Source organism: Lepisma saccharinum, chromosome 12, assembly GCF_977018435.1.
Source record: "Lepisma saccharinum chromosome 12, izLepSacc3.1, whole genome shotgun sequence".
NCBI classification, from domain to species: Eukaryota; Metazoa; Arthropoda; class Insecta; order Zygentoma; family Lepismatidae; genus Lepisma; species Lepisma saccharinum.
The window spans coordinates 14953858-14979685 of NC_139240.1; the positions used below are offsets into that span (position 1 = coordinate 14953858).

General features: G+C 38.3%; 1 protein-coding gene across 1 annotated transcript; it reads right to left on the minus strand.

The window, feature by feature from the left end:
• Positions 1–657: 657 nt before the first annotated feature.
• On the minus strand, positions 658–25828 carry LOC145996241 (glutamate receptor ionotropic, kainate 2-like). The gene is made up of 9 exons (XM_083132662.1): positions 25790–25828; positions 25130–25290; positions 20734–21015; positions 17909–18012; positions 15667–15786; positions 12257–12486; positions 6127–6344; positions 2612–2862; positions 658–859 (listed from the first exon to the last, which is right to left on the minus strand). The coding sequence occupies exons 2-9, from the start codon at positions 25235–25237 to the stop codon at positions 658–660; spliced, it is 1515 nt and encodes a 504-aa protein (XP_082988788.1). The 5' UTR covers positions 25238–25290; positions 25790–25828.

Sequence of the window (25828 nt, forward strand, 5' to 3'; positions counted from 1 at the left end):
CGAGCGAACAGGAGAGCCTCAAACGCTGTTCAAAGAGAAGCATCCTTGTTGCATTAATCCGGTATGTCAGTAATATTCGATTATTTTAATGCCAAATGACGATCATCACACACATGGACAAAACAACAACGTCACAGAGGATTGCGCTGGGTGTAGATCCACACAACTAAGTCTCGTTCTACCACTACTTTATAATCGCGACAATGAGAATGAATTGTGATGTGATGGACAATATCATAGACAGAAAATTATAGTGGCCGTGGCACCAGGTGCCAAAGCTTCGTTAGTTCAATGGTTTTCAGTTGAAGGGTGTTACGACTTCAGTGAAGGACACCAAAACTGACACTAGAGGTACAGCGGAATGCATAAATATTTCCTGGCATAATTGAAGGGAATGAATTGAGCATCAGTTGTTGCAGAGGCTGTCAGCTTGTTTGTTGGTGTTTTGTTTCAGTTCTTGAATTTCGTAAAACAAGGTGATGGATAATTTGCCTCGTATTATTTATGCTTCCCACTGTACAAGAAAAGACAGGTCTTGCGCGAGCTACGATGATTTTCACTTACATACTTGTGTTAAATTAGTTAAGAAATTGACGCTTGTTCCAGGTTATGAACTAAAATAATTTATTACACATGTTCTCCATTACTACTCGTACATTATTTACATGTATCTACAAAGATCTCAAGTATAAAAATAACGAAGGAAAGTACAACTCCGAAGGCATAAGCGAAGAACATGCTGCATATCTCGCTCAACCCAATACTAGAGACGGTGCGGTTGCTGGTTGGTTGTGGGATGTCCTTTATCCACTTCTGCTTCATGTAGCTGAAAAATCCGAACTCTCTCATCCTGTGAAATCTGGAAAATAAAACACTTCAACTTATATATCTGCACTGGTTGTGTGTGTGTGTGTGGGGGGGGGGGGTATAAGTCCAATTTTGCTCAAAATGACTGGGTCGTTGAGGCAGTCAGAGTAACTAGTGCATGAGATATATCTCTAACCTAACCGACCAAACCTGACCGGAGTGTAAGGGGTGACCCTTAGTGAACACACCTGAATGTCAACCTTACTTGAGTACAGCCTGGAATGCATTTGTAGACTAGCGAGGCTGAACTCATGGCCAGTATAATCCTGTCTGAGGCTCGTGTTGTCGTACACATATGTGGTTGTCCTCTCCTCCATCAATCAATCAAACCAGACATAACTAACCTAACATAACCTAACAATTCTGCAAAATGAAACGTTTTGGACTTATAACCCTCTTCTTGTGTCCATGGACAGACACACACCCCATTGTTTGCAGGTAGATAAGCAAATAAATGTACAGGCTTCTAGATAACATAGTGGTAATCAAAGCGTCGTGGGTTCGATACCCTGTGAAGACACATGGTAGTTGATATGGCATTTTAAATTCTAGGTCCTGTCCCGATTAGTCTTTCTGTGCGTAAAGTGGACTTAAAACAACAATTCAAACAAGCAAACAAAAGCAAGTTACGTGGAGTGGGCATATTCCTTTGAAGTGAAAACTTGTAGCTGTTATCGGTTATTTCTTAGAAGTACTATAATGCCCTTGCCATGGTTAGGCGTCCCTGCCTCCTGCAGAAACAACAGCGTATGCTATCTTAAAGCGTTTCCACATCTTGTCCTCTTCCTCACAGTCTTAGTTAAAATGACCAATTTCGATCTTCCGAGCTTACGATAGCAAGAGCAAGATGTCCAACGCGCATCTCTCCTCTGTCCAGTAAGTGAAGCGAAAGCAGTTGGCAACTCGAAAGCAATCTTTCTTTGTCGGCGATACCGGAACCCCGAAGTTCGTTGTTGTGGTTTGTGCTTTGGATTCGGGAGACAATATTGGTTGATTTGTTGTTTTATTTTACTTCACTCTTCTGCCACTTTTGGCTAATCGTGACGCTGAGGATGAATAGTGATAGGATGACATTGATGAAACGACAATCGGAAACGCATATGAGACTTGGTAGCGTCGTCGCATTGTAATTAAGGGGTCCCGGTTTCGATGCCCGGTGGAGGCACATTGCATAGTGGTTGGGATCCAACTTTAAAATTGTAGTTCCAGTCACGATTAGCCAATATACTATCTGTGCATAAAGTGGACTTCAAACAACAATTCAAACAAACACACGTGGACACGACACAAGTCCCCACAGAGAGATTATACTGGCCTTGAATCCAGTCACCACAGCCTCACCTTTTCTCCCCTCCTCGTTCTCTCTTTTTTCTCCGTACTCCCTCTCTGCTCTCTCTCTCTCTCTCTCTATCTCTCTCCCTTCTTCTGATACAGAGGGAGAGAGAGAGAGATTAGTAGGAGAGGAGAGACAGAAAGACACACTCCCCTTCAATATATCAGGAGGATGTGGAAGGTATTCAAACGGGGGAAGGGGAAAGGTAAAAGGGAGGGGGTGGCGAGTTCCGGAGAGAGGGAGAGAGGGATCTCTCTCTCTTTCTCTCCCGCCATGTATATGCAACAAATCCAGTTCAGATGTACTACGTGGAAGAAAGATTGACATTTCGGTGTCTTCATTAAGCGCCACCTTTTAAACCCAAGAATACACAACATGTAAATTCCAATAAGGTCACCCATCATTACTTACTGGTAATTGACTATGTCCCCATGCGGCCAATCCCTCCTCATTGATATGGAAACTTGCACCGGGAAGTAGTTCCTCAGGGAGCGGATGCTGCAGGGGATGAAATGGGCGCTGATCACTTCTGGAGTCTCCATGAAGGCTCTTCCAGGAGAACACAGCTTCTGGATGCCATCGGAGAGGTTGGCAGCCACGTTCCCTCCTCCGGGGGAAAAGGACTTCTCCCAGATTTCCTTCAGGACGCCAGTTTTAGCTCTCTGAAAATGCAAGAGAGACAGTCTGTTCTGTTCAAATTCAAATTCAAATTCAAATTTTCTTTATTAAAGGGCGAGGTTTAGCCTGTGGCTGTTCTCCCACCTAATCCCGTGTGACATTTACCTAGTGTACATAACAAAATCATAAAAAAGAGACAAGAAAATACAATAAAAAATAAAAATACAATAAAAAAATTGTTACCATTTTAAAAAATTAAGACAACACATAAAAAAAGAAAGACAAAAACACATTCACGCACACGCGCGCGCACACACACACACACACACACATACTAAACATTTCTGAGCAGGACATACACGCACGGATGTTGAGATTGATGTATATGGTTATTAGAGCCCGGAAGTTTGGCAAAATGCCTCTTTTTATCTACTGGATATATTGATAATTTTTTCCGGATATACGTTTTTTATGTTGTTTCGAATGTTTTAGAAGCCTTTTCATTTTGCCTATTTTGCCTATTTGGGACCCCACTGCCTATTTTTAATTATAATGCCTTTTTTTGCCTTTTTCAATGAAATTGGACCATTTTTTAAAAAGAAAAGTGTGTATATAAATTATTTTTCTCCCAAAAAACGTTTTTGGCATTTATTTTTCTTCCGTTTATTATGTGAATAATTTTCGCTTTATTTAAGTAATATTGAACTCACGCATGTTTCAACATTGCTGAAGGAGAAAAGTGTGAGAGAGAAGTATTTCATGCTGAGTTAGGATATTGGCTTTCGGTTAACATTTCTTGTGCATGATTGACTGCTGAAAACCTGTTGCAGAACATCTGCACAATTACGTCATCACGTCCAGCGTCCGTGTCAGGACGTTATTGACAAGAAACAGCACTAATGCCCAAGGGCCTTTGCATGGATTCCAAAATCAAGTTCTCTATCTTTAGTTTAGTTCTGCACTTTGGAGGGAAACGATCGTGTATTTGTCATCATGCCGAAATTTAGTGTGCCATTAAGTGCTAAGTTACATGGTTACGTGCGTGAATTTGGTGAAAATTGAAATGCTCTTCCCAATGTAGATTTTAACATTTTGCCAGAAATTATAGATAAAAGTAAGCGACTTCCAAATGTGCCTTTTTTTGTTTATTTTGCCTTTTTTTCATTTCTAGTGCCTATTTTCCACATTATAAATGCCTTTTTGCCTGCCTATTTTAACGAAAATAAATGCCTGAACTTCCGGGCTCTAATGATTATGCTAGTTTTGTGAGGTACGATAGAACAATGCATATAAATATTACAATATAGTTGATGATTTGTCAAGGATTGGATTGGATTGGCGAGGCTCGTATGTAATCTAAACTGTATTGTGTAGTGTTACTCGTGGAAGCTTGAACAGAGATATTGCTCATCTAACAGAAAATTTTTTAGTTTATTCTTACATTTGCTAGGACTAGGGAGGGAGGTAATGGAGGACGGAAGTTCATTCCATGTTTTTTACCGCTGAAAGTGTAAAAGACGATTTGAAAATATCAAGCGAGTGTTTGAAGAGTTCAAGTTTCGCAGTTTATCATGTTTTCTTGCGTATTCCCCTTCTGTTTTTTAGTTTCTCTAATAAATTTTCGGGGATTTTTTTATGCAAGAGATTCTGTATAAAGCAACAGAAATGAAGTCTGCGACGTCTGTTAATGTTTAGCATTTTGTTCTCGTTCAGGGTTGGAAGAATATGATCGATTTTTTTTAATGTTATATACGAAGCGTAGTGGGTATATGCTGTTTATGAGGAGTGCAGTCATGCCAGTTCCCATTGCGACCAGGGAGCAACTCGGCCTTCTCCAAAACAGAAGTGTAAGGGGTGATCTTCTGGTAAGGCACCCAAACGTCAATCTCACTTCCACGTAACACACCCCGGCATCTTCAGTCTTGCAGGCTAACGAGATTCTGGTGTCTGAACACACGGCTAGGGTAATCCTCTGTTGAGATGTGTTTGTCCTTGTGTGTGCCCAACACTCCTTTACAGCCTCAACTTTTATTAGGTAAGGATATTTTAGTCCTCAGAGACCGTAGAGTTTTAGTTCTTTTTAAGTAAGTAATGAATGAATAGGTGAGCTTATCCCTTTGAAGTGAAAACTTGTAGCTGTTATCGGTTATTTCTTAGAAGTACTATAATGCCCTTGCCATGGTTAGGCGTCCCTGCCTCCTGTAGAAACAACAGCGTATGCTATCTTAAAGCGTTGCCATATCTTGTCCTCTTCCTCACTGTCTTAGTTAAAATGACCAATTTCGATCTTCCGAACTTATGGTAGCAAGGGCAAGATGTCCATGGCGCATCTCTCCTCTGTCCAGTAAGTGAAGCGGAAGCAGTTGGTAACTCGAAAGCAATCTTTCTTTGTCGGCGATACCGGAACCCTGTGGTTTGTTGCTGTGGTTTGTGCTGGGATTCTGGAGACGATTGTATATATTGTTGACAACAATTAAATAGAATTACTGGTGCATAACGTAACGAGTATATTCAGTAGCGGCGATTGGGTGCCAAAATTGGTGGCAAGGGGGTTAGGACAGTTGACTTTCTCTTGGTAGACAAGGATTAAGAGGACATAGTGCAGGGCCAAAAGTGGCAAAAAGTGGGAGAAACTGCTCGTACAAAGAAAAGAAAATATGCAGTGAAAAACTTACTCACTGAATTACTAAAACTAATACAATCATAGATTCCTTAACAAGAAATAAAGACAACTATACTATCTCCGAGGATAGAATATCTGCACCTAAGATAAAAGCTGAGGCTGTAAATGGGCGCTCAGCATACAGAAGGGCAAACGCAAGACTACACGACTTCACAGAGGATTATTCTCGCTGTGGGCTCAGGCGCCAGAGCCTCCTTAGCCTGCAAGACTGCAGATGCTGGGCTGTGTTACGTGGAAGTGAGGTTGACATTTGGCTGCCTTCTCAAGTCAACCTTAAACGCCCTGTTTTGAGTGAGAATGCCTCAATACGAACTCTGTAGTATTAAGCTGAGAGAAAGTTGATTGATTGACTGAATTAGGTTTATTGTACGTCGCTTTTCTTCCACTTTTGGCTAATCGCGACGATGAAGGTGAGTGTGAGTGTCCTTTCATCAATTTCATCACATCATCAAAGAACACCCATGCCCGGCCGGGATTGAAATCAGGAACCGCCTGACGGTTTCATCCATTTCATCTCATCACAATTCATCCTCATCTTCGCGATTAGCCAAAAATGTCAGAAAAGTGAAGTAAAATAAACAAATTAACCAATCAACCAGGGAAGCGGTGGTGTGACGTCACTCACCTGGAACACGGCCATCTCGTAGCTGTCCTGGGTGAGCACCAGCGAGAAGTCGCTGTGCCTCGCCAGTTCCTCCAGCGACGTGAACGGCAGGTTCACCCGGTGAACGGCCAGGTGCGAGATGAGGACAGCCGAGTACGAGGTGAAGATGACCAACCCGAAGGCGAAGGACAGCCACAGGACGAGGCGCCCGGAGAACAGGCGAGGGGACGCCACTGATCCTGGAACGAAAAACAAGGCGACATATGTTTGGTTTTCTACGGCTAAAGACGTATTTAGGGGGTCCAGTAGGAAGGGGGGCGGCGAACTTACCCGAAAGAGTTACCTAGTACTAAAATTAAATACTTCTTTAGCATTTGTTGTACCCAAGTGGCCACAATTACAATTCAGACCCCTCTGGAGCCCGTTCGAAGCAACGGATTGCGCTGAAACTTCATATAAATGCAATGGAGGCATTGTAGAAGCGAATGCTGATTAATAAAATTTAGTTTGAATTTTCACCACCGGATGACAATGTGGCGCTGAAATCTGGTGCACAGTGAACAACATACTGCTGCTGAATCACTGATCACGTTGTCTTACGCTTGTTGAGGTACATTCGCGTTGACGGCGCGCATATTGAACACCGCTATATTGACATAAACAAAAATAAAGTTGTGCATGTCCCACTTCCGCTTGTTGTTATTTCAGCGCCACTTTGCCTCCTGGTGATGGTAATGCATAACATTCCCCGCCCGGTAACGAATAAAGTATCTGGCAGAACTTATTAGGACTTGCTCCTAGAATATTATAGAATAATGAGTTTCCACAGGAAACGGCTAGCACGTTTACCTTTAGCGAAGTAAGCGAAGGTCAAGGAAATGGAACAAAAGCAGGTGAGGAGAGGCCGACAAGGTCTTTCGTTGGTAATCGTCTGGAGGAGCTGGAGCTATAGATTTATTCGTTACCAAGCAGGGTAACTTACATCTTCACCCTGTCATTCTCATTGCTCAGTCAGAAGTGTTTAAATGTAAAACATGGGTTTTACAATTATTACTAAATGCTAAGCTAGGTATTCACACCTGGCTCTCTTAGGGCCGTCTCTACCATTTAATGCTACAATTGGTGGTGGTGAGCAACATCCCTTGGTTCGATTCCCGCGTTCTGCAGGGTGGAACGCTACGAATGTGATCTATTCGCTGTGAACCCTAAGATTCGCTTCACCCTTAGTTCCCACAGCCTCTACACGAAGTTTCAGCACAATCCGTTGATTGGAAGCGGCTCTTGAATAGGGCAATTTATTGTGGCCACCCGGTATAATACTACTTATAATAATATGCTTAATATATTAGTCAGGAACTTTTCTTATTATCAACTGAAGCCAACATAGTTTCGATTTATTAAATAAATAATTAACTCTTTATCTTGTTGATATTCATTTCTTGCTAGAACAGTTGTTTTTATACACATTTTGTCGATATTAACTACACGTAAGGTAAATAGTAATTAATACGTCCCGATATCTCTAATCTTATGACGACTATTTATCTATCAACAATGCAATATTAATTAATTTAATATTATTATTTTTAGATTTTCAAATTATGTTAAAACATTAATTTAATCATTTATACTATTATTATTATTATTACTACTACTACTACTACTGTTATTGAGTATTGAGACACTTTGTTCAAACCCGCCTGCGACAACTTTAATGCAATATTTGTATGACGGACACAATCTGTATCAGTAAACACACGGCTAGGTTCGAGAATCCGATTACTGACTGATCGTAATTTAAACTGTTCGTGCGTCAGATGATATTTAATGTCATCAGCAGCGACTGGATTCTCTGCTAAACTATGTGGTAACAGCCAGAGCGAAGGTTTGGTCATGTGAAGATAATCTGTCAGTTTTGCAAGTTTCCGATGTTGTTTTCTTTTATTCGCTGCACAATGAAAGAAAAAAGATGTGCATTCGTGGTCGTTAACATTTTGAAATTTATTCAAAGCGATTATTATTTTTTTTTCTAAATGAAAAATAGTTGTTTAACGTCATTCGCCGCAAATTCCCACCTTGCCTCTGTAATAAATTCTGAGGATCATATTTTGAAATACAATAATTCAAGTATCAATAAGCAACGTCAGTTTCCATGGTCAGCAACAAATATACATGACAGATGTGACTAGCAGATAAAAAAATCCTTATTATTACCAACTAACTAACTAACTCTCTAGCCTTCTTAAACCCGAAGGTTCATGGCTGCAGCAACACAGGCCTTCCATGTTTTCCTATCTTGAGCAAGTTCTATATACTCTTTTCCATCCCTGCCGATTTCCCTTAGGTCCATCTCAACGTTGTCCCTCCATCTTCGTCTTGGCCTTCCTACAGGTCTCTTACCATCAGGTTTCCCAACAAGAATCCTGTAAACTCCTCTCTCCTCTCCCATTCGTGCCACATGGCCTGCCCACCTAAGTCTTCTTGATTTAATTATTCTAATAATATCTGGACATGAATACAAATTATGTAGTTCTAAATTATGTAACCTTCTCCACTCACCTGTCTCCTCATCCCTTTTAGGTCCAAATATTTTCCTAAGGATCTTATTTTCAAATACTCCCAATTTATGTTCCTCTTTCAATGTAAGGGACCAAGTGTCACATCCACATAATACTACAGGCAAAATTACTGTTTTGTATATTTTAACTTTTAGTTTCTTAGATATTAAACGAGAAGACAAAAGTTTATGAAGAGAGAAGTAACATGCATTTCCTGAATTAAGCCTACTTTTTATTTCCTCTTTAATATAATTTTCATTTGTTAATATTACTCCTAAGTATTTGAATTTGGAAACTGGTTCAAACGAGTTGTTATCAATAATTAGATTTTGATTATTACCTAACACTTGGTTTCGGCCTGTAAGCATATATTTAGTTTTCTCTTTGTTAACTTCCAAACCTATCTCTCTAGCAGTTTTGAAAAATATTTTAGCATTATTCTTAATTGTATTCACATCATCCCCCAGTAAGTCTACATCATCTGCATATGCTAACAACTGAGTCACACCATTTAATTTTAGTCCTTCTTTACTTTCTTTTACCTTCCTAACAGCATATTCTAAGGCAAAATTAAAGAGCAATGGAGATAATGCATCTCCTTGTTTTAACCCATCATGAATTGTAAATTTGTCAGACATACCCACACGAATTTTACTTTCTGTTTCACTGGTGCATACTTTTATCATACTAACAAGCTTCTTAGGTATTCCAAACTCTACTAATATATTATATAGTTTATCTCTTTTGACTGAATCATATGCTTTTTTGAAATCAATGAATAGCTGATGGACATTTTGATTATATTTCCACTTTTTTCAAGTGTCTGTCTGATGTAAAAAAATTGATCTGTAGTTGATCTGTTACGTTTAAATCCACATTGATAATCTCCTATAATTTCATTAGCATATGGGGTTAGTCTTGTTAAAAGAATGTTAGATAATATTTTATATGTTGTTGAGAGTAGAGAAATTCCACGGTAATTATTGCAGTTCATTTTATCACCTTTTTTAAACACAGGAACAATTATGGATTCTTTCCACTGTTGAGGGATTTCTTCTTTATTCCATATTAAACAAATTAATTTATGAATTTGACATATTAATGAATTTCCACCATATTTAATTAACTCAGCTGGTATTATATCAATGCCAGGTGCTTTGTTATTCTTTATCCTTTTAAAAGCATCTTTAACTTCAGTCAAGTTAGGTTCAGAAACTAAAGGTTCTGCTGTGTGGACTTCATTCACTTCTGATTTATCTCCTACATGAACATTTAAAAGGTCATTAAAGTAGTTCTTCTATCTATTTAGAATATCACTTGGGTCAGCTAGAAAATCACCGTCTTTATCTTTTATCAAGTTTACTTTAGGTTGCCACCCCTTTCTAAACTCATTTACACCTTTATATAAATCTCTGATATTTTTGTTTTTGCTGTTTGTTTCAATTTCGTTAATTTTGGTTTTCAAGTAATCTCTTTTTTTTACTTCTAAACGTGCGGTTAACTTCTCGCTTTATTCTATTATAATTGTTTAGATTTGAATCATCAGAGTTATTTAACCACCTAAGTCTAGCCTGATTTCTTATTTCTATTAGATTATGACATTCATTATCAAACCATGGCTTACTTTTTCTCGGTTTATGATATCCTATACTTTCTTTAGCTGCTGATTCTATTGCATTAGGTATGTGCTCCCAATTCTTATTTACGTCTGTTTCATTTATATTTTCATCATTTAAATCCTGCAAAACATCAAATCTATTTGACAGTTTAATTTGGTAATCTTTCTTAATTCTTTCATCAGGAAACTTTCCTGTATCAAATTTTAGAACTTTTAGATTTTGTTGCTTATGATTTATCACTGAGAGTCTTTCTCGTAATTTAGCAATTACTAAATAATGGTCACTGGCACAGTCCGCACCTCTATGTGTACGAACGTCAATTATACTAGTATGTCTTATCTTATCAATGAGAATATGATCTATCTGATTATGAGTTTTACCATCTGGAGAAGACCAGGTATATTTATGGATATCTTTATGTTTAAAAGTGGTACTTTTCACAATTAAATTCTTTGAGGTTGCAAAAGTAATCAATCTTATACCATTATCATTACTTAATTCATGAAGACTTTCTTTACCAATCGTGGGTTTAAATGTCTCTTCTTTGCCAATCTGTGCATATTTTCATATCATACTGAGAAAATTTATCAAAGACCTGTTCTAACTCTGTATAAAAATCATCTTTAGTATTATCATCTTTATCTTCCGTTGTATTACCAGTGTATTTAATGTTTGACATATTTAGTTGAACAATTTTTTTGTGAATGAACCCTGCGAAACTCATGTTACATATCCGAGTTCATTAAAGCATGTTGAGCACACCTTCATTACCATATTTTCTTTCCAGCCAATTTTTATCCCATGTTTTCCATTTAATTTTAATTTTGAATAATAAGAACATTAGCTATTCTCCTCAAGTGACTCGTCCATCTTTTTAGCTTGTCTGCTCTGCGCAATGCCTTGTGGGAACAAAAGTATACCGACAGGTAAGTAACAAGTCTCGTGTGAGGCGAAAACTAGTAGATGAGCCAGTACCACACAACTAGTCCACGTACAACTGGAAAATCCAGCAGATAATCTAGTGTCGTGTGATTAAGGCATTAGTATGAATCGACATGGAGACAATGCAGTGGGTGGGGGGTGTCTATGCAAATTATCCTAGTAGAGGGATGAGAATTTTCTTAACTGGGAGATAAGCAAGGACGTATTTAGGGGGGTCAGGACCACCCCGAAAGACTTACTAAGTACTAAAATTAAAGGGTTATTAATTTCCACCGGACTTATTGGAAGGCAAGGATTATATTGAGATAATGAAAGTACCAAAGGAGATTCATGCAAGATTTATTACTACTCATAATAATATGCATTAAAAGGCAGGAACTTTACTTTTCTTCAACTAGATCTAATATCCTTTTATGATATTTAATAAATATTGAATTATTCATCTATTACATTAATTTCCTTGCTAGGACAATTTTTTAACAAAATTTGAAGACCTTAACTAAGCTAGACAATGAATACGTGCGTTATGTCATTATTCCTATCACGTCTTTTTATCCATTCGTGCAATTAACACATAATATTAATTAATTTGAATATTTTAATATTCAAATAATTATAATTATTTTAATATATTATTATTTATTGATTGAATTGTTGTTTTGGATCCACTTTATGCACAGTAAGGGTAATCGGGAATCCGAACCAGTATGTGCCTCCACTGGGTATCGAACCCGTGACCCCTTGATTACAAGGCGACGACGCAACCACTGCGCCATCAGAGAGGTTTATTATTATTATTATTATTATTATTATTATTATTATTGAGACAATTGGTCGGACCCTCCCCGAAATGTATTTGTAGATACGTGCCTGGGGATAGGATCAACCTAAGTCACTCCCACTTCGAGCACTGCTGCCACCCAATGAGGGCCCTTGTACGAGTACCGTGTACTTCGTTGGCGTTTGAGCATCTTCGAAAAATTAACAGAACTTGCATGACCACCAAGATATTTGACGGCTACCAAGCCGTACCTTGCTGACATAAGGCTTGCAGGACGTCCAGCATGGAGGTCCTGAAGTAGAGGCAGCGGCTCCTGTGCTGGAGGAAGCACGCCGTCTCCCCGACGACCCTCACGAGGGCCAGGAACAGCCCAAGGACCAGGAACGCCGCGAAGATGACCAGCCACAGGTATTTGGAGAAGGGCCTCACCAGGGACTCCCAGCTGGGCGTCTCCTCGGGCTCCCTCACGAACAGGGAGTACCTGCGAGGGGAAAAGGCTCAACTTATAATAAAACACAATTAATTTTGTTACATGTGATAACATCATGACTTATTTTATGTTTTTCGGTTTAGTCTAACATTATGTCTGCCTCTTAAGGAGAAATTACTATGATTAGGTGTAGATATTAGGTAAAGTACGTAAATAAGATACACTTTTTGTTAACTGTCTATAAATGCGGGTGGAAATTAATATTTTTAATCTGAATGGGTAGAATACGTATGAAGACCCCAGGGAAAGAAGATGCTTTGTCCATTTTATTTATTTTTCAAGAGAGTACGTTACTTCTTTGTAAATGTAATGGATGAAATAAAACACGTAGCCTACTATTCTTGTACAATTCTTAATTAGAAAGACCTTTCACAAAGCTATCTGATAGAATCTTAACCTAAATTTTGCTAAAAATGGACAAAGCACGTTCTTTCCCTGTGGTTTATTTTTAGAATTGACAATAAAATTTCCAGACAATTATTATCATTATACGTATTACACGTATAAAATTGTAAAGGAAGACAAAACATTGGGAAAGAATGGCGCTTTGAAAAGTGGTTCTAAATAAGAGATACATTCATTTCTTACACAAATACAAAAAAAAAAATATTACTGAGTTCAAAATTGAAGAAGGTCATAACACTGTTAAATTATATGCACTTTAATAAATTTAGGAAAATTTAAAATTCAGAGGGTCAGTGCAATAGTGGTAACTCCTACCAGTAGAAATTATTGTTTGTTTGACATTTTACAGGTCGAATTAAAGTGTTTTTGCTAAATATTTTAATGCTAAGTTGATTAACTTATTCAGTTACTTTTCTGACACCTGCAGTTGACATTTGCGCTGTTTATAGCAAGTTGGACAAATGAAACGTTCTTCGTCAGCGCCGCAGCCTTCGACGACATTTCGAACCCTGAGATCATTTCTTCCGCCTGGTGTCCTTTGGAAATAGCCTGGTGCAAAATATACACCCTGTATCATGATCATTTACTCTATATTCCGAGTCACTAGAAACAATAGTTGTGGAATAATAATAATAAGTAATTAATAATACCATTTCAACATCGGATCCTTCATCGCTGGAATGGTTGTTTAAATTACACTTAACATAGGGGGAAATTAACAAATAATGTACCATTAATGGACCATTAATCGAAAAATTCATTGAATTTAATATTTTAACAATTATTACCTAAGCTTTTCCTTTGAAATAAATATACCAGAAATAAAGGTTCTAAGGAAGAGAGAGACTCTATGTGAATTCAAAGAGCAAATAGGCACCCTGGTTACCTCTTTTTAGGGAATTCCTGCTGCTGAAATTCATATACCTACAATTTACTATCACTACTATAAACTAAATATACGTATATCTACAATGCTATATCTACAATAAACTACATATACAATAAAGATTTGGGTTGAGTTATAAGTCGACTATATGCACGGATAGGCTAATCGGAACTGGGTCTATAGTTCAATTTGGGATCCAAACTACTATGTGTCTCCATCGGGTTTTCAGTCCGTGGTCCCTTGATTAGATTAGGTAACAAATTTAAATAAAATATTTGCCCCTGAAATGAAAAAACAAACAATTCTTATAGAATTTGAGCTCCTTAATCCGAAAATGACAATAAAAATTTTAATTGTCTACGGTATATAAGAGATACGCATTAAGTTCTGATCTTGTATAGAAATATAGATGTATTTGCCACATATATTGTTGTTTGTCCACTTCTACTCCTAGTGTCGTTTTTCCTGTCGCTTATATAGCCGCTGTGTATTATCCCTAGGTATCATCCTAGAAAGTAAACTGCCCTTGCCCCCCCCCCCTTGCTCAGTTAAGACACCTACTTGCCGCTGCTGCATGCATGCATTGTAAAACTACAAAAACAACATGTAACAAACGGAAATGAATGAAACACTGCAGAAAATAATATATTACGTTCTCACTAATATCATTAGAAATTGAACACGTAAGTTTAGGGAAACACATGACTCTGCATAAAACTACATATCTCCTCAACCCCTGACTGTAAAGTCGCGAAACAAAAATCAATCTCTAGAGGAAATAATAAGCTATAAGTTTGGTTCAGTGACTCTAGGACGTAAAGTACAAAGTTTCTATAATATTTTCTGTTTTTTGTGTCGAAAACAAACTTTTATGCTAATTCTAAAAATGAAAGAAAATATTTGAATCTTTGTAATTCAATTAATATTTATGGTAGCTCTATCAAACAAAAACTATAATTTATCAAATTTTTTGCTCTTTCGTTTTGGTTATCTTCACGTTTTGTGTACAATGCACCGTTTTTGAGATTTTTTTTTAAAAAAAATTGTAAGGTAAATTTATCCGCCATTTTCCAAGATGGCGGATTTTCCCCAAACATTTGGATGGCTAATATTTAATCTATTATCCACTATACCATTCCGCACAATCTGGCACAACAACATTTATGTTGCAATTATTTCCGGGTGAAATCATTCATTTCCTCTAGTAATGTGTATCTAGTAAACTAGAGCCAATCTGCGTTTTTTATTGTTATTGTTTTTTTTAACCCCAGAATTAGTAATAGTTCGCGATTTTCATTTCAGGGGCAATTGGACTGTTGGCTAGTGTTACCACGCCAAAGGGAAGGCTTTCCATTCACTTTTTCCAAAGCTCATTCTGTAGAGCAGCACTCATCACAAGTACGGACAACACAGGACGGGACACACCAGCCATCAAAGGTCACTTGGCCTACAACAATGTACAGTCACCAGCAATAACAATCCTGAAATACTCGCTTTCCTACAAGATGTTGGGTGTGTTGCCTAACAGCAAATCTTCAGTGGCAAGTTCTATCACCGCCGTGGAGTTAGGCAACACAACGTAACGTCATGCAAGACAGTGAGCATTGCAGAATCTTGGTGTCCCATTTCTATTGCCGGTGACTGTACACTCTGCCCAGGGAATCTGTGGAGCAAGCGAACGAAAACGCCTGTGCGCAAGTAGGGTTCGATCAACGAACGCGTGAGAGGGGGAGTGAGTGCATGGAGGGGAAAACGCGGCTGCGGGCACCAGCCGTTTGCAGCAGCGGACAATGCTTTGTTCCACCCTCTTACTTTCTCTCGGCCTTGCTCCGCAGATTCCTGAGACAGAGACCATTCTGCGAATAGAAGAACCCTCTTACCACGACGTGAAGAGAACAGTAGTTGTCCTGGAGGCCTTGTTGGACGAAGGAGCAGCAGGGTACAGATCGACTTCTCCTGCTTTGCTTACGATGTGGGCGCTTCTCTCAAAGTACTCCGGTCTGGAAATATATTTAACAACCGTTAATATCATGTGGTTGTAATACCTGAGCATATAATGCATGCGTCAGCAGTGAGGCTATATGCACCTCTATCGCAATACCTGGACGTAAACCCCTTAGCAAAAAATTACTAATGAAAGTAGGTGAATTCAAAGAGCAAATAGGATTATGATTTAAATAACATATCTATCAAGAACAAATTTAAAACCCGTGAAAGAACTAGATTCACTACGTCATTGATCAAAGGTGAGGCTAAACAGTTTCAGCAGGCCCACACAGGATTATATTTGCCGTGGGTCCAACTGCCAGAGCTTAGTTGGCCTGCAATCATGCAGTTAGTGGGGTGCACTTTGCGGAAGTGAGGTTGACTTTGGAGTGTGTCTTCAGAACTGTCACCTCTCACACACTCGGTGCGATGAAAGAGACAAGGATTTTGATTTTTTTTGGGATTTGATTTGGTGTTTTAAGTCCACTTTATGCACAATAAGGCTAATCGGGACTGGACCTATAGTTTAAAGTGGGATCCGAACCACTTGTGCCTCTATCGAACCCGGGATCCCTTGATTACAAGGCGACGACACTACCACTGCGCCATCAGGGACACCCAAAAGAGAGAAGGAGATTGAGTGAAAGAAGCGAGAGAGAGAGAGAGAGAGAGAGAGAGAGGGAAAGGAAGAGATGGAATAAATATAGAAAGAGAGAGAAACAGAGCAGAGAGAGAGAGAGAGAAACAACGAGAGGGATATAGAAAGAGAGAGAGAGAGGTAGAAAGAAAGAAGAATAGCAAGAAAAGGAAACAGGATGATAAAGAGAGAAGGAAAGATAGAAGGAGAGTAAGAAATAGACCAGTGGTTGCCAAAGTGTGCACCGCGTCGCCCTGGAGCGCCGTGGCTGGCTTGCAGGGACGCCGCGAAATGTTCCAATATTTTCACTGAAATTCCATCAATGATATGATTGTTCTAAATGTGTACTTATTTAGTACTGTTTACATACAAAATATTTCTGAATTTAAAATCTACGTTTATTTTTTAAACTAACTAACGCTAACCAATCTAACCACACTAACAAAGCGTTGCAAGTGTTAGATAGGCCTATATTTTGACTTGGACACCGCGGAAAAATCTGGCAGTGAAACGAAAAGTTTGGGAACCCCGAAAGAGAACAAGAAAGAGAGAAAGAAATAGAGTAAGAAAGAGACAGGAAGTGTTAAAAATAATGTAAGAAAGAGAAAGGTAGAGAGAAAGAAATAGAGTAGGAAAGAGAAAGGAAGCGTGAAAAAATAAAGTAAGAAAGAGAAAGGAAGGGAGAAAGAGAAAAATAAATAGAGTAAGGAAGATAAAGAAAGGCAAAAAATAGAGTAGAAAAAAGAAAGGAAGGGAAAAGAGAGAAATAAATAGAGTAAGAAAGAGAAAGGAAGGGAGAAAGAGAACAATAAATAGAGTACGAAAGAGAAAGGAAGCGTGAAAAATAAAGTAAGAAAGTGAAGGGAAGAGAGAAAGAAATAGAGCAAGAATGAAAAAGGAAGGGAGAAAGAGAGAAATGAATAGAGTAAGAGAGAAAAAGGAATGGGGAAAGAAATAGAGTAAGAAAGAGAAAGGAAGATTGAAAAATAAAGTACGAAAGAGAAAGGAAGAGAGATAGAAATAGAGTAAGAAAGGGAAAGAAATAGAGTAAGAAAGAAGGAAGGGAGAGAGAGAGAGAGAGAGAGAGAAATATAGTAAGAAAGAGAAAGGAAGGGAGAAAGAGGGAAAGAAATAGAGTAAGAAGGAGGAAGGAAGGGAGAATTGGATAGACTAAGAAAGAGAAAGAAAGGAAGAAAGAGAAAGAAAGGAAGAAAGAGAAAGAAAGGAAGAAAGAGAAAGAAAGGAAGAAAGAGAGAATGACATAGAGTAAGAAAGAGAAAGGAAGAAAGAAAGAGAGAAGGAAATAGAGTAAGAAAGAGGAAGGAAGAGAGAAAGAAATAGAAGGGATTGGAGAGAGAGAGAGAAAAAATGTGCAGGTCCTGGGAAAGGAAGAGATGGGTATGTGTGTGCGTGTGTGTGAGAGAGAGAGAGAGAGAGAGAGAAAGAGAGAGGTTTACCTAAGCACTTCCAAGAAAGCCACCCTTCACACCTACACTTACCGGAAGTTCAGTATTTCTGTCTGAAGGTTCCAGAGATCCCCAATGTAGCCTGTGATTCCGTGCTTTTGCAAGGAACCGTCTTTGATGATTATTTGTGGTGAAAGCTGAAAAGTTAGGATTGATTGACTTTATTTGATGTGAGAATTATGGAGAATGATTGATTCTTAAAATCATATAATAGAAAGACAAGCCTTTTAACAAAAACAAAATGATGTACTAAAATAAAGTTGGCGAATTTAAATTTCCTTCGTTAAATCTAAATTTAAACTGTTCCTTTTATTTAAAAGAAAATGTATAAATTAAAAATGAACTTAAGCTGTTGCTTTTATTTTCTAAATTTAAATCGTTAACATTAAACTTAAGATGTTGTTTATATACAGGGTGACCTGTAATTAGATGTATTCCCTAAAAGGGGTTAAAGTTGAGGCAATTTGCAATACATTCGACCATATGATACCCTGTCCGAAAATTAGTAGTTTTCGAGATAATCGAATTTCTATTGTTTCTTTTAAAAAATGACAATTTTCCACATAAAAAGATGAATTGAGAAAAAACTGCTCATTGAATGGGACATATTTCAGCGTTTCCTGATAGTTAACAAATAAGAGGTTCGTTGAAAAAAAAGTTTTTTCCCAAATAGCAATCACATGTAAGTAACGGGTGTGTCTAAACTTACAAGTGGTGATAAAGAAATACACTCTTAGTTTATTAGGCAACGTATCAATAACAAAAATGGTATGACACGAAGCGTACAAATTACTTAAATTACTTCCTTGAGTCATCAGGTATCCAACAAGGTACAAATATTGCTAACATTCACATTTGTATACAAGAAATAATACTTCATTCATTTTCATGTGAATGGAATCAATGAACATTACAATTAAAGAACATGACACGTTTTGCTCAAAGTAGGCACCTCCGTTACGAATGCAGGCACGCAGGTTTTTACGAACATTTGATCTCGTAACTCGTGGTGCGATGGTGTCCTTGATGTGTTGAGCAGCTGTTAAGATCCTCTCCCTGAGTTTTTCTTCCGACTTTACCAGTGTCTTGTAAACTAAGTCGTGTGACCCCAAATGCAGAAGTCGCAAGGCGTCAAATCGGGGGATCGAGCCGGGCAGCACATCCTCCAACAACATTGCCATCTCGTATTTAAGATTTGGGGCAGAAAAAATGGCCCGATCAAATGATTGTTGATGACACCCATCCATACATTCAATGAGAATCTCCTCTGACTGTCTTTTTCCTTGACTTTTTTTCGGGTTCTCCCCCTTTTTGCGTCCAATAATGCGCATTGTGGAAATTGGTTACACCGTTCCGGTCGAACATTGATTCATCCGTCCATAAAATCTTGCCGAGGTAATCTGGATCTTCGAGATCAGCGTTTATTAGCAAACAACAAAAATCCATCCTCCTGGCAGGGTCTCCCTCCTCCAGAGCATGCACGGGTGTGTAGTGGTATGGATAAAGCCATGCCGCATGCAAAGTGAAGCACACTTTCCACTGACCCATGCCAAGTTGCTTGGCCACAACTCTCGTCGAAGTAGTGGGGTATCTTTGAAAACACTCCAGGAGCAAACTCGCGAGGTCTGCCTGCATCGCCTTGCCGTCGTCGAACCGGACCGGTTTCCCGGATGCGCCAGTATGTCGTACAAAACACTCGCGCGTCTGGTAAACCGCGATTAGGGAAACGACGCTCGTATTCTCTTCGTTCTGCAGCTGCGTCACCATCATAAAATCTGTAACAGTACAAAATATCAGCGTATTCTTCATTCTCGAATGCAGCCATTGTTGAACAGCACAATAACAACATTAGCACCTATTCTATCACTTATTGATTTCGTTGCGAGGCTACGCAAAGGAGATTTATGTAGATCAGTCACTTCCAACCTGAGATAAGATCTTAGGAACTGCCATCTAGTGAGCGTCATTTCACTGCCATCTACTGGGCTGCAAGATTCACATTTGTATCACTTACTTACGTTATAACACAAGTATTGTCCTCTAGTTGGCGTACAATGTAACATGTAACAACCAAAGTGAGAGTAACAGCGTCCCACATAACGCGCTTCTAAGGAAATTAAATTCACATGAAAATGAATCAAGAATTATTTCTTGTACACAAATGTGAATGTTAGCAACATTTGTACCTTTTTGGATAGCTGATGACTCAAGGAAGTAATTTAAGTAATTTGTGTCATATCATTTTTGTTATTAATACGTTGCCTAGTAAACTAAGAGTGTATTTCTTTATCACCACTTGTAAGTTTAGACCCACCCGTTACTTACATGTGATTGTTATTTGGGAAAAACATTTTTTTTTCAACGAACCACTTATTTGTTAGCTATCAGAAAACGCTGAAATATATGCCATACAATGAGCAGTTTTTTCTCAATTCATCTTTTTATGTGGAAAATTGTCATTTTTCAAGAAAACAATAGAAATTCAATTATCTCGAAAAGTACTAATTTTCGGACGGGGTATCATATAGTCAAATTTATTGCAAATTGTCTCTACTTTAACCCCTTTCAGGGAATGCATCTATTTACAGGTCATCCTGTGTATATATCCATTTTATCCATTCCAATTAAATTTAAGTTCTCGCATTTTAATTTTTTAAACATTTTATTAAGTAAGACAACTTAAGTTGGTCTTCCTGATTTATTTTATATTTCTTCCCTACTGCTTCCGGCTAATCGGAAAGATGTTAAGGAATGGTGACAGGGCGAAACGGATGAAAGAACAATCAGAAACATACATGGATGACACGCAACAAGCTCCACAGCGGTCCTGCACCTTTCGGTCACGGCTTCAAACTCACCTCTACCACAGAACAAAGAACGGGAACACCCGCCAGGTCTGGAATTTTGTGCCAACTGGAAGACAGGCTGCTGGAAATCACTGGATCCTCCGAGTACGCAAACTTCAACGACGAATTTCGACTCTCCTGCAACACTTCAGCGACAACAGTGCTATTCTCGTTTTCTAACACCAGCAGCTTCGAACCGAAGGGCACGTGGATTCCCTCAAGGAGCGGGGCGAGGGAAACGCCCTTTCCCAAAAGAAGAAGCACCACGCAGGACGAACATCCAGAAGTGAAAATCTGAAACAGATTCATTATACAGGGTGTCCGAATCTTAGTATTCCTAGATTATGTTAGCTCGGACTAGTTCGCTGCACTTTACGACACCAGGTGTCGTGCAGGCAGGGTTGTTAAGGGTCCAGGAACCCGTAAATTCTAATGGGTTGGTTCTCCTGGGTTCCGCTGTAGGACCGGAATCTTTATCTCACACAATTTAAATTCGGTACAAGTTGCGTAGCTATTGTTTTATTTAAATTGATCCGAAAAAAATATTCCTAGACAGTGTTTAAACTGATCTGGAAAAAGGTTGCTGGACCGTATTCAAATTGATTTGGAATAAAGGTTCCTGGACCGAATTGAAATACATACTTTACAGATAAAAAGGTTCTTTTTACGGTCCAGAACCCCGCTTGCTGATCTTCTGTCCTGGACCGGAATTGAATTGAATTTAAAATCCTGTACCTTTAACATCCCTGCGTGCAGGTACATCTCGTCTCAGGTTGATGCAAGGAAATACGTAGTGTTGAACCAAGGAGACGCTGTACGCAAGAAGATAAAATAAATGACTGTCTGCTGCTTTCAACTTCGGTTTCATTGGTTATCGCGTATCACGTGATCATACATCACACTGTACAACGCTCCAGAACGTAGTGCAAACAGTGAAGACACCATATAAACTACATAACACCGACTCGGTGTTGCACTTTGGAACCAACTGGACGTGTCAGTGCAAAATGTGCAGCGAACTAGATGGTGAAATTACATAGTACATATTACCCTTAGATATACATGGCATATTTATTTATTATAACATACGTGTCTATTTATTTGCATTATTACATACCTGCGAACTTTTCATTGTGTTGCAGTACGTTATTTTCCCCATGCGTTGTCGTTCGTGTACGCACACACTCATCACTAGAGTTGACTAGCTGTATCTTTGCGGGTGGCCTTGGCTACTCCGCGCAGAGTGTGAGAGAGATACGTTTATGTAGTTGCCACCTACTCGCCCTTTGGGTGGTCGACAGCAAGGACAGAACGCAAGGGTAATGACGCGCAGCCGGTAGCTCCTCCCCCATGCTACTGCGCAGCCGGGCTTGGGCAGGGTTCACCCGCAAAGATACAGCTCGTCAACTGTAGTCGTTGTCCGCTCTCATCAGCCATTAGCCCAGTCAATGAAGGACAAAAAAAAGGCCAATGTCGGGAATAATTCTGTAAAAGCTGAATTTTGGTCAGTTGTTAGAACACTACTAGTAGTGCAAAATCCCCACCCCTCCTCGCGGTGCTTCCCCCCAGCGCCCCCCCAACATCAATTTCGCAGACTCTCAGTTATTGATCTATATCTCCGTAACCAATCATCGTAGGCAGGTAATCTGTTTTTAGTCTTAATCCTCATTAGATGGGCTAGAAAAAGGATTCTGTTTAATTTTTCGATAATGTCGGTAATTGTACCGTAATTTCAAAAATAATCTTCAAAAGGTGATTTTTTTTAGTACTTTCTGAAGTTTTTGCCTGATAACTTTTGAACAAAATAAATGACAAAAAATTGTTTCGAATAAAAGTTGTAGCCTAATTTATAAACTTTAAAACTATATCAGTTTTAATATATTTTAATGAAAGATACGCCTTAACATGTGTATCCAAATGGAGGAAAGCACCAAAAATATGTCTTTATCACAGTCCGGCGGTTAATTCCGGAATCATTGACTTTTCGATAAAAGCATGATACTTGGTGTTGTTATACCACTTAAGACATGTTCAGTCGAGTAGCCAATCGCCATCTGCGTGCTGATGGCCGCCATCTTGAAAAGAGTCCGCCACATTGGGTATTTTTGATTTGTTATATCTCGGGAACGGTGGCACCTGTCAACTTCAGGATTTTTTCAGAAATGCTCTAAATAACTTTCATAATATATCAATAAATCTATTTTTGAAAAATAAAAATAGTGGTATTTTAGGAAAACTCACTATAATACTTTATGTGAATAACTCAGAGTTAAAAGTCTTAATAATTCTCAAACCATACATGTATATTTGGTAACGTTACAAAAGGTATGTTAGAAGACTTTAGATGAACTGAACCCTTCAAATACTATTTTTTGTGTTTATAAATTTACCATAAATAACATTTTTAATAGAAATTCAATTTATGTACAACCCAATTTGATTTCTGAATGTAGAAGTAATTGAAATTCTATTAAACTATTTTATTATTTGAAAGAAAAAAGCATTCATTGTAATTGATGATACGAAAATATTGACTTTTATTTTACAAAATATTTTGTAATGAATTTCTCATTACATGTGTTCCCTTTCTGATCAGGTTTTAAATTCAAATCTCCACATTTGGATAATATAATACAGACAAGATTTCCCATTCAACACCAAACATCTGTACTATATTTTAATTTTAACTTTGTTTCATTGATATTATGTGAGAGGATAAAAGTTCATGAAGAGAAATGTGTAGTTATTAGAAAATATCCCAATCGATTTTATTCGTTTTGACATAGTTAGAATGGGATTTTGTGATCCACTTTTGTCAAATGAGGATGTTAGAATAACAAAATTTCTGTATCATGAAAGAACCTCCAGCACTTGTAGTCAAGCATTGGTATCTTTGAAAGTGACTTTGTTGTCAACCTAACTCTGCTTATTTCTGATTAAGGAGTACAGAGCGACAGAGGTCCTTGGATACGCCAATGGGTGACAATATATGTAAATATTTGCTGGTGATAACTAGAGAGAAATCATAAAATACGCGCCAAGTTAACAGTGATCTGGACGTTCCAAGTGTTGGACACATTTTTGGTTCTGTCCTCCATTTGGACACACAATTCGAGCGAGCGTTCTTTGCAGTAGCTTATCGATGATTCCATGTGACCTTCAGAGCAGGGTTGCTAACCACGAAAACGAAATCATTCCCAAGCAACCGAATACCGGGCAATTTTCAACATGGTCCAACAGGATACATGCAAGTAGGGGTACTAGGACTTCTCGGACAAACTGTATAATAAGAGTATGGTACAGTCTACGAATTTAGTAGTACTGTATAAATTTATACACTCATTAGAAAAGTTTTCACTTTCACTGACAAGAATTAAAGATTAATTACTCGAAATAATAGACAATTCTACTTTAAAAACAATCAAAAAAATGTCAGTCGAACGACGCCTTGGGCAAAATTCTGTATACATAAGCAAAGTACTACGCTACTAGGCAGGGTGGATACGAATTGTTTTTGATGATTTTTCAAGTTAAATCGATTTAAAAAAGCACGCTTAAAATTGCTTGTATGTTTTTTGCACCATTCATATAGATGTATGTTTTTATAGAAATGATTTTTCTGGTAAACGGTAGTGTAAAATATTTGAACAGTTTGATAAAGCAAATAAAAAGATATATGTAAATATACATTTTTCTGTTTCTCATACTTTAACATGTTTATTTACAGTGAAATGATAATGACACCATTCACGGGTTAAAATGATTAGTTAATGGCCCCCGTGGCAGAGTGGTCAGCATATCGCGCTACGACGACAGGGGTCCTGGGTTCAAATCCCTACGAGGGCATGGAAGTTTGTGTGTCCATTTATCAATTTCATCATGTCATCACTCATCCCCATCTTCGCAAATTAGCCAAAAGTGGCACAAAAAGTTAAGTAAAATAAAGCAAATCAATCAACATGATTAGAATTTTGTATATTATTCTGCCCAAAAATGTTTGCTATTTCTGCCTATAAAGATTATTGAATTTTAGATCAAGAGAAATTTAAGTGTGTTTACAGTTTACTTATTACATTTTCTTTCCTATGAGCTTCACCCCGTCAGTACATATACTGTCTACAATCATTTCCTTTCTTAGAGCCTAATCAACACAATTAAATGATTAAGACATTAATGTACTTTCAACAAAAGCGAGAATTGAAACATAACGCCAAACAATAAATATATTTCTTCAAGTACACTACGATCTAATGAAGATAGTCATGGACAGTTTGCTTAATGTAAAAACTTAATAAGGAAGCACCTCTCTCCATATACATAAGAATAAAAAGACTAAACTGGGCTAGCCATGTAGCTAGAATGAAATCAAGTCAATCCCAAGTTGTCTCTTCTGAGATCACGTGCTTACCTTCTGAAGAAGATTTCCGGCATCTTCGTTTCTTTCTGCGAAGATGACATTTAAAAGCGCTTCTTTCTTCAATTGAAGATTCTCCCCACGCATAGAATGGAAACCCATCAGGTACTTTACAGAGAACTTCCTTCCCAGGGATACCAACTTCGATACGTGGCCTGAAATTTTCAGAATAAACAGTCCATCAACATTACATTCTTTGATGGATACACCTATATTACATACGACATTCTACCGTAAGACTCACTGTATAATTTCAAATGGCTTTGATTGACGGAATGGGCGCATCAACGTATCTTCTTATACCTGTCAAAAATACTCTGCCTACACGAGTTTGAGTTATTGTTTCAAGTCCACTTTATGCACACAGGCTAAGCTGGATTGAATTCCGCCCCGAGACCCCTCGATTACGAGGCGACGACGTTACCACTACGCCAACGGGGAGGCCCTGCTGTCAACACGAAATATTCAGTAAATATTGTCTATATATTAAAACTCGTCTTACAGAGATGAAACGTTTATAGGGACTAAAAAACACTAGAAACATCTGAGAACTAAAATATCCATGTTGATGATAGATCCTACGGCTTTGAAGAAGTACCGAGTCCACATACGGAAAGAACACAGCCACACAAAGGATTATTCTGAGGTACATACGTCAGAGCCTCGTTAATCGTCAGTTTCCAAATGTTCTAC